This window comes from Boleophthalmus pectinirostris, unplaced genomic scaffold (assembly GCF_026225935.1).
Source record: "Boleophthalmus pectinirostris isolate CB_2022bp ecotype Guang Dong unplaced genomic scaffold, ASM2622593v1 HiC_scaffold_21, whole genome shotgun sequence".
Lineage (NCBI taxonomy): Eukaryota > Metazoa > Chordata > Actinopteri > Gobiiformes > Gobiidae > Boleophthalmus > Boleophthalmus pectinirostris.
In genome coordinates this window covers 19,210,539-19,223,656 of record NW_026571175.1, presented here as the reverse complement: position 1 = coordinate 19,223,656, position 13,118 = coordinate 19,210,539, and the positions used below count along the sequence as shown (strand labels likewise).

The following is a 13,118-nucleotide window of genomic DNA, read 5'->3' as shown; positions in this document are numbered from 1 at the left end:
TGTGGTGAGAGTGATTTAAGTGCAGCCCGTGAGGATTGTAAAATAGGATTTTTTTTAACACAATGAAGCGCGGTGGTGAATACATCTGTTTGAAATGGGCAAAATGTTTACAGTTGGTGATAAATATTCAAGCACCTTGCACAGTGTCCTACCGGTTTTCCACTTCCCCTCGCCGCGTGGGCCTCTGGGATCACAATGGAAATGCATAATTTAAATATAAATTGCCTGATTTGCATACACAATTAGTCAAGTTACCAGCTTGATGGGAGCAAACAAAAAAAGCTTTCCTTTCGCTTTGACGTTCAGATAGAATTCCAGTGCTTAACACCCGCGCAGCAAGGTTATTTATTCCACTAAACAAGTATAAAATAACACGCTGCTCCTGCTTAAAAGCACATTTTCTGAGTCATTACCTGGAATTAATTGGCTTGTGCTGTTGTCTCGGGGATATTTTTAAGTTGAAAGAGAAAAAACAAGTTTATTTTTGATCATTCTTGTTCTAGTGAGGAGGACTTAAAGGTGTGTAACATCTTCTGGTGGAAGGACGTCAAATGCTTTTCTCCATGGAGATGCTATTGCTTTGTCTGGAATGTTTCCCAGGCCTAGTTACAGCTCAGATCTGTGGAGAGTGAACCCCCCTCATTGTCTGTAAAAATACCTGTATTTCTAGGTATTTTTGAGCTACACAACCACCTGTAAGTTAATAAATGTACGGTAGAGCTGTTTAATGTCATACGGTGGAACATTCCAAGCAGAGCAATATCCATATCCATACAAGCAGTGACGGACTCCTAACCAAAAAGTTACATAGTGCACCTAAATTTCATGATCAGAATTAGATTAGGATCCACAATAAGGATGACCACCTCAGACTGTAGAAAAAGAGAAACAAGTTGCTGAATAAGGTGGGACATTGTAACACACAGAGATTTGGAACAGTGGTGATAACATTACAAACTTGAATGCCAGTACCCCCAAAAAGTCTGGATTTCTATGGGAGAAAAAATATATACTAGCATGTTTTCTATTTAAAATTCACTTTTATGATCTATTTAGCATCAATAACAAAGTGGGACATTCTCAAGAGAAGGACAAGACAGGGACAGGTGTTACTCTGTACAGAATAGTTGTAGATATTTCATAGTTTCTAGGGGTTACAAGGTACATAGCAGAGTGGTTGATGCTCTTGCCTCTGTCTTTAATTTAGAAATATGTTTACCTGTTTAAAGCATTTCAAACAATGTCACTCTGTTCGTAATTCTCATACAGCAGGTTGATGGTGAACTTTAAATTGCAGGTGCGGGTGGACTGACCTCTTCTGTGTCATCCATGTTTCCAGAGGAAGCGGTGAATGAGGTGAAGAGACAGGCCATGTCGGAGCTGCAGAAGGCTGTGTCAGAGGCAGAGCGTAAAGCCCACGAGATGATCAGCAGTGAGAGAGCCAAGATGGAGCGCACGGTCGCAGAGGCCAAGAGACAAGCTGCTGAAGACGCACTGTCCATCATCAACCAGCAGGAGGACTCCAGTGAGGTACAAGTTCTCTACAATGCTCCTCAAAGTCTGTTATCAGAGTAGGACAATTAAATAAAACTGGTATCAAATTTGTTTCTTTGTAGCAGAATTTAGTTTGCATTTTAGTATCGTGACAGCACTACAGGATACTCAAATATTTTTATGTTATTCTTCTTGAAAAGTTTTCAGTTATTGCATAGCTTTGTCTGCCAGTTGAAATGCCAATACTACAATAATCTGTGTTCTAATATAGCGAATCACAGACTTTCACACAAAGTACCACAGAAGAAAAAAGTTGGCATTCCAAGTACTACAAGGACAAAAACAGAAGGATACCTTTGCCACAGTAGTTATAACTAGAACCAACCTAAAAGAGAACAGAAATGTGGATAAAACTGACTCTAATTCAAACATGCCCCAGAACTGTAGCACAGTTTGTTTACTGTCAAATGTATTCTTACGAAGCTGTGCATACCATTCAGAGATGAAAACATCAAGCTTTAATAGAGCAAATAAAGCGCAAAGCTAGCTCAATCAAGCATCAGTGGCTCACACCTCCTCTGTTCTTCCGACAGAGTAGTTTACACGTTTGGCAAAGTGCTGTGTATTCAGCTGTGAGGAGATAAAGCAGAGCCATTTCATTTGATAATCTCTGACATAGACCTTGACGTTTAATCAGTGAAGTGTGAAGGAGTTATGGCTTGTGCCTCTGACATGTTGAGGCTTTAAAAGGGATGCACCCAGGGGGAAATGTTTCAGAAGTAAACTTTAAAACCACTCATCCCTGTGGACAGATAGCTGTCCTGCATTGTCCCACTGCTCTTAATGAGACACAAAGGAGTCATCAGAGTGAGATCTGTGCTCTTTTATGTGGAGGTGTAGCATCAACAGAACCCACTTCTAACTGTGCTGTGAGTCTCTGTGTTTGATGCACTTTTTCACATGGTCTATTGTTTTCTTTCAGAGCTGCTGGAACTGCGGGCGCAAGGCCAGTGAGACGTGCAGTGGTTGTAACACTGCGCGGTACTGTGGCTCGTTCTGTCAGCACAAAGACTGGGAGAAGCACCATCATGTGTGTGGACAGACCCTGCAGCAGCAGCAAGCACAGCAGCAGCAGCAGCAGGCAGGGGTCCCGGGCGCTGACACCCCTGCACCCATCAGCTCCTCCGCCTGCACCCCCAGCAGTGGGACAGGCAGCCCAGCCACCACCCCTCCAGCACCCACCCCACGCTCCACCACCCCCAGCACTCCATCCTCCTCTGCCCTGGACACCACACCGCGCTAACAGGCTAACAGAGCAGAAAGGCCCATGGCAACACCACCACACACAGCATGACTGTCTATAAAGCTCTGCAGGGATGCTACGCTAATGCGGCTAACAGACGGAGCCTATCTAGTAGGCTACTAAAAGTAGGATAATGTCCATATTCAGGTCATATTGACTTGCCATTGACTCTAAAGAAACAGAAAGATATTCTTTGTTTTAAATGAATGAATTATTGTCACTCTTTTATTGTTACACTTGCTCTTGTTGTCTGTTGTACTCGTCGTTGTTAACATTAATGTCATTGTAGTTTATCCTTCTTTCTTCTGTAAATATAAAGAGTTTAAACACAGACAGCCAACATGTATGTATATTGGATCTACCCCTGTTTTAAGCAATTTCTATTTGCCATTCCTAAGACTATAATTCTACCTGCTGGACATGGGAAGAGCCAACCTCACGAAGCAAACCAATGGACTTATTGCTTAGCTGTATACCAACATCCACTTTAGTAAAATGCGAGTACACCTAAAGGAGGGGTGCCTGGATAGAGGCTGGTCTGGCTCTGCGGCCCACAGACTGTTATAGTGAGGCAGATGTGCAGCAGATTGCAGCCTGAGCCAGCTGTTATTTCCCTCTCACTTGTAATAATATCCAGGTCAGTGGGCTGGGAAATACAAATGCTCTCCCTGAATGATGTCAAAGGAAGGATTTTTGGACAGGAGACAAACCAGTGCAGACCAGTGCACCTCTGAAGGACCAGGAACTCAGAAGGAAACAGGAAGTGAAGTCATTGTCCCACCACTGAGCTCCTTAGACTGTGGGGTCACAGAGACAGCAGCCGGTGGGACTGGACCAAACTCACAAACAGTGAACATACAAACTTCAGCCCAGTCTCATCTAACTCACTTTTCTGTCAGTGTTTCAGATTATGTCTTGTGGTGTCACCAATGGTTATTTATTGTAGCCTATATGTTGGGCAGTTGTGACAATGCATAATACTTTTTCTCTTTTCTCACAATGCTTACTTTGACCTGTGCAAGAAAAGATTCACATTTTTTTAAATTTTGTTTATAATTCAACCCACGTGATAGTGGTAGATTGGTCATAGGCTTTGCATCGGACTTGGGGAGAGCTGTGTCTCAGAGCTGCTAAGTGATCTTGTCTGAGAGATAGCATGTTGAGGGGAACATTAATTGTTTGTGTTGGGGCCATCTCACGTATTTGCACTGTCACAAAGACATCAGCATGCTCCTCCTCAGTTGTGTTGTATTAAGCCATAACTCATTGTAGGTAAGTTCTGGGTCGAGAAGCTGGATAATGTACACGGCCCAACACTTATCCGTATTATTTTCTGTACATTACCAAGGTGTCCATCATTTGTTTGTTACAAACAGTGCATGCACATTACCAATCATTTGATAAATGTTTGTTATTTTTTAGAAAAATAATCTGAAAAAAACAAAAAAATAACAAAAGAAAAAAATGCAACAAACATATTTTCCAAATGCAGAGGTGTAGACTCCAATTAACAGCTTTAACACTGCAAAGCACCAGGTACACACAGTATTATCAAACAAGAAACACCTGAACAGCCAAAGACTGACACCAAGGACCAAAATCCAGATTTCAAACAAGTTCAAAAGAGGTTTGTTCACTCAAACAAGGCTATTTATTTGTAATGTTTAATGGCAGTTTATTTTGATCCTCTCTGTAGAGAGTGGCACTGGGCTGACACAGTGAAAAGAGAAAGTGCTTCTGCAGCAGTGTCCCAGAGCAATAATAACCAAAGGGGCAGAGGGGTGCTCTCCAGCCCTGTAGATGGATTTCCTCATCAGCACGTGCAGACCAGTGCCCATTGCAGCTTTAAGCAGTTCTGTTTATATTCTATTGGACATGAATGTGAGTGCCATCTGCAGTTACTGTATATTTATTTATGTCAGAGTATGTCATTTTCCCGTTGGGTGAAAAAGGGGTTTTTATGTTGTAAACATTGAATAGGTGAAGCAAACCTCTGAAAGCAGCAGAAGACGCACTTAGACCACACTGCACAGAGCACTCAGCCAAACTCCTTGGTGCTACATACAAACGTGTTATAATTCTGACCTCAGAAACATGGAGGCCCGAAAGGTCCTGGTAGTTTGTCCTGGAACACTCCCTTCTCTCCCAACTCCAATGTCCATCTGCATTTAACTGAAGGGACAAACCATCCAAAAAGGTGTGTGACACCCTAGGGACTCCTCAGAAGCTGTGAACAAACAGCCAAGCTGTTGTAACAGTGAAGTAAACAATGATTCACATGTGTACTCGTCATAATCAGGGGCAGACCTGAGCTAAAAGAGAAAAACTCAAATGTACATTGTCTGTAACTCTTCTAAAGCTCGACTTTCATTTCTTCCCTCCTCTTTGTGTGTTTTGCTACAAATTCCTCGGTGGCAAACAGCTCACTCTACCTCTACAGCCGATAGAGCATCAGTGGCAGCACTGATCCTGGTTGAGTCAAAACCAAATGGGCACAAGAGAACAGGAAATAAACCCAAAGTTTAAGCTCATACAGCTGCAAAACCATATCATACTTGCAGACCTCAAGAATATGACGCGTAAATGAATACGAAATCAATGAAAAGGATTCACTTTTGTTATGTTCCTTAATGCCTATGGCATTTATAGAGATCAATGATGTTGTTATAACAGATTTTAAAATTGTGCAAAATTTAAGAGGTGTTTGTTGATTCATACTGCGACGATAGTAAAGACCACAAATGTAGTTTCTCTGTTTTTTCTCCTGGTCCCCGTTCCTCTCTCCTCTCTGTTGTGAACTGAAAAGAGACAGTGAAGCTTGTACAAACCAGAGGTATTTGAGGCATGCTTTTTCACAACAGGGATTGTTTGATTTCAGTTTGGAAAAGTCTGGGGCCACAGGTGAACTTCAAAAGGCCGTAGCATTCGGGGAAAGTGAGTTGATCTTGGGGTGGGAGGGGTTTTGCATTCTGTTAAGAATTTATTGTGAAATGCTCACATCATTTGAAGTTGTTGTGCAATATATTGAGAAGTGGATCCACAGGTTAGTGGTAGGCTGACACCAGGCGGTCTGTCATCGCCTTGTGTCAGTGTGCTCCAGAGCTTTCAGTCTACTATGTCAGAACTGTGGTTTCCTGTTGACTTGATTTCTCTTGTTTTGTTTTTTGTTTTTTTGGGCTGTAAACTATGGTCTGTCAGTCTGTGAAATTTTGCAGTATAATTCTGGTATTGTTGTTCTCTTTACAGTGTAATAAATATGTTAATACAAGCATTTAAGTGTATATGTCATTTTCACAGCAGATTCAGCATCAGCATAAACATCACCTTATTTTAAGAGATGGATGAAGATGTATGTGCACATACTTCTATCTGGACATAACTGAATGCACACGATGAATTAAAATCTCAGAAATTTCAAATATTATATTGTTGCCAATCTTACACTATTTATTTAAATTTATTACTAACTATATACTCTGGGAGGAACTAATGCATCACAATATTTAATATTCAGTAACACAAATGGTATTTTCAATATTGTAATCTATTTTGACAGACTTTGCACTCTAAAGAAAGTGAAGTCTACAGACACTCTTACAATTAACCTCCTCTCTAACCCCAGGTCTGTGTGATAGAGTCCATAGAAGCTCAAAGCTCCAGGATCAGCCGGTTCCTTTGAGAATGAGGGACAGTGAAGTCGCACAGCAGGGGACAGTGGACGGGAGAGATTTTTTTTTTCTTTCTTTCTCCGCCTGCTCTCCTGTCTCTTTATCTCAGCTTTGGAGCGGATAAGGCCTGGGGATGAGTTGGACTGCTGAGATATTCCTGCCACATTCTTGTGCATAAAGTTCATTGTGACCGAAGTCCCTTTTCTGTCGCCCCTGTCTCCTGCTCATCGCGTCTTATCACATGGCGGGCAGACGCAGACAGAGACTTGAATTAAGCGGGTTGGAGGGGGTGCTGCTCCGGACCGATAACAATACAAAATGGATTTTCCTCAAACAGAGAAAAACAGCTGTCTCCATTATTTGAATGCTTCACCTTTCCCCGCTGCATTAATTGGCTCTTTGATCACAGGCAGAGGTGCGGTGTGACTGATAAGGAAGAGGTTATTAGTAAAGTAGCCCAGAGGAGCACGAGGTAGGACGGCCGCAGCGAGCTGCAAACCATGAGATAAAGGTGTGGTAATGCCACAGTGAGAGGGTGCAGAGGGGCGATAGGACTCTCTCTCTATCTGTGTGTGTGTATGTGTGTGTGTGTGTGTGTGTGTGTGTGTGCGTGTGTGTGTGTGTTGCAACAGGAGAGACAGCGGGTAATGCAGCACTGTGATTCAACTCAGTGTTGGATTTAAAGAGAAACTATACTTACCAGATTGGTGAAGACAACTAATCAAAAGATATTCAATATATTAGTCAGATATAGAATCAAGTTATCATGTAGAATACTTTATTGTGAATCTGAATATTTTAGCCATTAATATTTTGATCATCTTTAAAAAGGCAGTGTGCAGTGGCTTTTCCAGTTTCCATATATTTGATATAAGACAAGTTATCACTACTGAGAATAAGTTGCTTTGTGTAGTCAGCCCCACTCTACAGTGAAAAAGTGTCTTGCTCAAAGACAGAACAGGTTTCTCACCTTCCACGGTGATTGGTCTCTCTCACCCTCATCCAGCTCGGGTCCTCTACCAGAGGCCTGGGAGCCTGAGAGTTCTGTGCAGCATCTTTGCTGTTCCTAGTACTGTACTTTTCTGGACTGAGATTGTTGTTTTTCCTGGAGAGAGAGAGAGAGAGAGAGGAGAGAGAGAGAGAGAGAGAGAGATTCTCTTTTTGTGTACTTCTACTACTTCTAAATTTCTAATATGGGACATCTTATTTTCTTGAGTCCATAAAAGCTTTGATATGTGATAAGTGATGCCTGTGATGCCCAAGGAGGAACAAGGAGGGGGAACTGACTTTACCCCATCAAGGAATTTTGGAGAGGGGTGGCTCCTCTTTGATGTGCCTCAAAGCTAAGTTCCTGCATAAAATCTGATGGAATTTTCACTATAAGCCTGTTTACGCATTTTCTCACATATCTGGACAACGGCTGAATTGACACACTCTTCTCAGCATTGGAAATAAATCATGAAGAAGTCACTATCTTGTAATCCATATACCCCTCTCTCTCTCTCTCTCTCTCTCTCTCTCTCTCTCCCTCTCTCTCTCTCCATCTCCATCTCCCGCTCTTTCTCTCCCTCTCTCTCTCACCATCACCAGAGGGGGCAAGCGGGGTATTTGTGTGTTGTAAAGCGTGGTAAGAAAAGAGGGGAAGTGTTGATATTAAATTACCGAACACAAGGTTATCTGGAGCCTGCACATGGCTAAGGCTGCCCCAGGCCAAGGGTAATCTGCTAATAGCGTTCACACCCAATGACATTATTAAGGGACTGGGCCTGTGTGTGTCAGGGCTCTATCTCTCACTCACACTAGCACACATGAGGAAAATACCACAACAACGAGATAGGAATTTTGAGGATAGAAAGCAAAGGATATGAGGCCGAAATACTTGCTTTTTTATCAGCAGTAAAATGCCCCACAAATATCAAAGTTCAAAATGATTTATGGCTCGGAAAGACAAATGACAAAGGCCACTAGTAGGGAGGAAGTGACCCAATAAAAGACAGGGATGTAAAGAAGGTCGCATACGATATGCAGCCTGACAGGGTTGAGCAATGTCTTAGTGAGTTTCAGTATAAACTAGGTCTGTCTTTGCTGTTTCTATGGCAGTAGTGGGCCAAAGAGTATACCTGTCAAATAGTTGCCACTGGAGGGTGGTTGAGGGTGGACTACTCTTCTTCTCCTGAAGGAAGAGAAGAGTTTCCTGTGATCATGCATCAAGGCAGTTTTGAAGTGCTATAAATGCACTTTAGGTTGTGTATTTGGTTTGGTGTGGCTAATGGCATTCTTGTAAGTAACAGATAGCCACTGCTGCTAGTAATTTTGCTCTCAAATTTTGCTCTCACATTCTCATCTCAAATTGCCTTTTGTCACTGTAGCTGTTGACTGTAGTTGTGCTGGTTCATTTATTGGTCGGAATAGTTGTGTAATGCGAGTTAGGCTGCTTTAGGGTCAGGGGTAGTACAGGGTACTTTAGAGCCTGTATGCTGCTAGCACCTTGCACTTTACACATCTAAAACTCAAAGCACCTTAATCTTAACCTCATACACTTAAGCACTTTACACACGAAAAACCAACTTCAGCACTTTATACTGTATTTTGCACATGTTGTGCCATAAAAGAAACCCTTTTTTTAAATGACTGTTTAAATAAAGACTGTACAACTCCATTATATACTGCCTTTGTCCTTTGGTATTGCCAGACTTGCTTGTATTTTCTAAATGAATTTATTGTGGGGACCCCTTAGCTTACCCGAGGTTACTGTCTTACATCACCAAAAAAATAACTCTTGTGAGCTTTAAGCATTATTATATGATGTTAGGATGCAATATCCTAATAATCCTAGTTTATTGGTCTGTCTCCTTCTTCTAAACTCAAACTGCTCCTTTCCACTTTGTGATGTCATGAAGCTGTAGTTTTTGAAGTTAACAGCTCTATTCACCTTTAGGTAAAAACAAAGTGGAGCACTCACTGTATTACCAGATGACATAACAAGGTGGAGCAGAGTGTTTTCTGTTTGCAGAAAGAACTCAGCCTAAATATAAACGTGTGAATGAAACAAAACGCAACTCCAGGTACATTTTGATTAGGAAAGAACATATCATAGTTTAGAAAATGACATTATCAAGGCCCTTTAATTGTTATAAAAAGAATCTCAAAATACACTGTAAAAAGACAAATTTGATGTAAAACTCAGGCCTTTGTATTTTCTCACAGGTTGTTGAGTGAGACTACACTTCCCCTCAGCCAAACTGAGTCCAACCACAGTTTACCCTGGCACACTGCGGGACATCACACTCCATCAGTCACTGAGGCTCCCACACACCAGTTCTGCCCATCCACACTGCACTGTCTCCTATAGCAGCATATGGGCAGTTAGGAAAAAAATCTGCCTGCTCATAGGTCAAACTGAGATTTAAGAGAATGAAAAATGCTTTAACAGTAAGTCTAACAGGCTTGTTTAAACTTGTCTACAACATCTTTATTGTTGTAAATTGAACTGAGGTTAAACAGAAGTGGGATACATGATTATATTAAACTAATCAAATCAGTGATTCATTAAGTCTGTGTTTATAAAGCTCTCTTGATATAATGTGTTTGTCTGTCTTGAAAGTTGTTTTCTATAGTCTGCACACTCAGCAATGTGTGGGAGTAACAATGCAAACCATTTCAAAAGATGTTAATGTGAGACAGACCACTGCATTTTACTTCAGAATTGTATGTATCTATAATTATATAGTATACTGAGTACATATTCATTCACTTCATTTGTGCATCAAAGAAAAAGCAAATGCAAAATCATAACAGCAGAGCCTTCTATTAGCAGTGATGGGATGAATACTTTGAAAATGTACTTAATCACAGAATAGTGAATACCTGCATTAAAATGTACTTTGTAATGTTTTCATGGGCCAATAAGAGTACTGTTTCTGAATACTTAGAATACTTTTACATCGTGTTGCAATTAAATTATTATATTCAAAATAGCCTGGAGATGGGGGGGGTATCACTAATTTTGTGCAGTTTGAGTCCCAAATTACATGATCAAATACTGTGATGTATTTGATTTTAGACAGGTAATGTATTCTGAACACTACCATATGAAAAAGTAGCTGTACCAGAATACAGTTACTCAAAATGACACAGTATGTACTCAGTTATTTCCAAATACTGTCGATTAGTAATACTATACTGTCTAAAGTGACAAAAACACACCTGAAGCATTGCAGAGAAAATTAATAGTATGTTCTCCAACATCAGTTTTCCCCACAGACTCACCATCGTTGGCCCGTCCTAGGACCCCCTACACCCCCATACACACACGTACACTGCCCCCCCCTCTCCACACTCGCCCCTCGCCTGCCCAGCTGTTGTGCACCTGGATGCTGCTGCTGGCCCGGGAGCGGTGAACCATCCATCTCCAGGAGGACATATGAGGCATGAATCAGAGAGAGGAGATGGGGGATGGTGCGCTCCTCAGAATGATTTGGTACTTGAGTGGTGCCCAAAACTGTGCCACAAATACAAAACAATGGGAGTTATATCATACTGCACAATGCTAGCTCATTTTTGTTCTTACTTTAGTTAACTTTTCACAGCATGCAAGAGACATATACATTTCTAATTTTCTATAGTTGTAACCTAAGTAGTTCTGTTGAAGGTTTTACATTATGCAAAATTGTGAGATTTAAGCCATGTCATAATGTTGTTACCTCCTCAGAAACATACCTTGAGTTTTTTGTTTTTTTGTTTCATTCACACATGTTTGAATAATGTTTTATAATTAGTTTGCTTACATCTCTAAAGCTCAACATGCTCTGTTCCACTTTGTGATGTCATGTAGTGGTAGTTTTCAAGTTAAGAGTTACTTTTTACCTTTTGTTCAGAGAGATTAGAGATGGGCAATTCCAGGTCTAAAATGATCAAAATGATTCCAGTGAAGGTGTATGGAGTATAAAAACACAGTGGAGTACTTCTGGTATTACCACATGACATCACAAAGTGGAACAGACTGTTTTCTGTCTAAGAAAAGAACATAGCTTAAACGGGTTCATGTGTTAAATATGTGTGAAGGAAACAAAACTCCAGGTATGTTTTTGATTATGAAAGAACATTATAACATAGATCGGAAAACAGTATAATATGGGCCTTTAAAGCATTCGCAAATCCTTTATGGTTTTGAATTACATTAAATCTAGCTACATTCATCAACAAATATTGTTTTTAGAGTTGTGTTTCTATGTTCTGTATTAGAATGTCATAGTTTGATGGGCCAAAGTAAATGTGATATTGTGCATTCCCAGCTTTTCACAGGATTCATTTATTATATTTAATTTAATAAAATGTCAAGCCATCATTAAAAGGAGTTTATCGAGTTGTGTACAGAGAAAAACATTCTATTTTCCGGGCCAGGCTTTCTGGTGTGATGCAAATTGGCTGAGATATTTTGCTGAAATATACATGGGATTTGAGCGATCTCCCGTGGCACATGAATTTGAATGGTGTGAGAGCGGAAAGAAGATGGATGAAGACTGTGCAGGGTTAGTTGTCTGGGGACCCACAGAGGTTTGCGATGTTGTTGTATATCTAGGTAAAATGTCTCAGATCGAAAATGGCAGCTCCCTGAAGGATCTGAATCCAGACACAAGCTGCATGCTAATAAATACACAGAGACGGCAAGGGCATGAGCAGTATGTTAATGCAATAGAGGAAATCATATGGAAAACAGTATGGAAATAAAATGTCACATTAAGATACAAAAAATAAGGATTCAGTAAATAAACTTGAACAAAACAATGAGGACAGAAAGCAAACAAAGTTACAGAGTGATTAGGACATTTTGGATAAAAATGAAAAAAGTATCAGAAAACAATATTACAAGTAGGGATGCACCAATCCAGCTTTTTCTGTTCTGATAATGATGCCAATACTTTGGCTTTAAGTATCTGCTTAGGCAGAGACTAAATATAGCAAAACTATAATTTATTTCATTTTAACAGGCCATGGTAGAAAACTACAGACCAACTTTGAAAAATATTACAAGGTGTGTTGGCAACATTGTGGTCTTACATCAATTTAACATACATACTAACATAGGATATCGACTGAATCGATATCAACTGAACCGATATCTACATTTTCCATTTCCATTATCCAATACCACTATCATATTGAGGCATCAATTATTATAAGCAGGCTGCATCTCACGCCAGATTGTAGAACAAATATCATGAGAATTCATCTTGCTGGTCAGGAAAGAAAAGTAGGTTTTAATAATGCCTGGCAACCTTCTATTTTTGGTCTATAAAGCCTGATTTACTCAATCTAGCATTTCATCGAAGCCCTTTTGTGGCTTGCCTATTTCTACATTTATGGAGGCCATAGCTGATAAAGATTAACAAACACAAACTCTAAGGTAACAAACTAAAATTATAACTTAAACATAGAATTTAATAAGAAAACACCTTGCTGTAAATAAATCCAAAGATCAGACCATTTTGTAAGATTCACTTTATGGTGCTGGACTGACATTGCACATCATAAATCAACCCCCATTGTATCACATCTTCCCTTGTTTTCATGTTCTACATATTTCCTGCAGCTTGGGTCCCGTTCATCTGTCAACTATTCCTGATCAAGCTGTTCTTTTTTGTCCTGCACCA

At 40.4% G+C, this 13,118-nt stretch overlaps 1 protein-coding gene across 1 annotated transcript in view; it reads left to right on the top strand.

Annotated features, from left to right (window-relative positions):
• runx1t1 (RUNX1 partner transcriptional co-repressor 1) overlaps nucleotides 1-2,823 on the top strand; it is a 55,442-nt gene extending 52,619 nt beyond the window's left edge. The window contains 2 exon segments of the mRNA XM_055157293.1: nucleotides 1,298-1,530; nucleotides 2,477-2,823. Coding sequence (XP_055013268.1) covers nucleotides 1,298-1,530; nucleotides 2,477-2,797 — 554 coding nt within the window. The 3' untranslated portion in view covers nucleotides 2,798-2,823.
• Nucleotides 2,824-13,118: the final 10,295 nt, after the last annotated feature.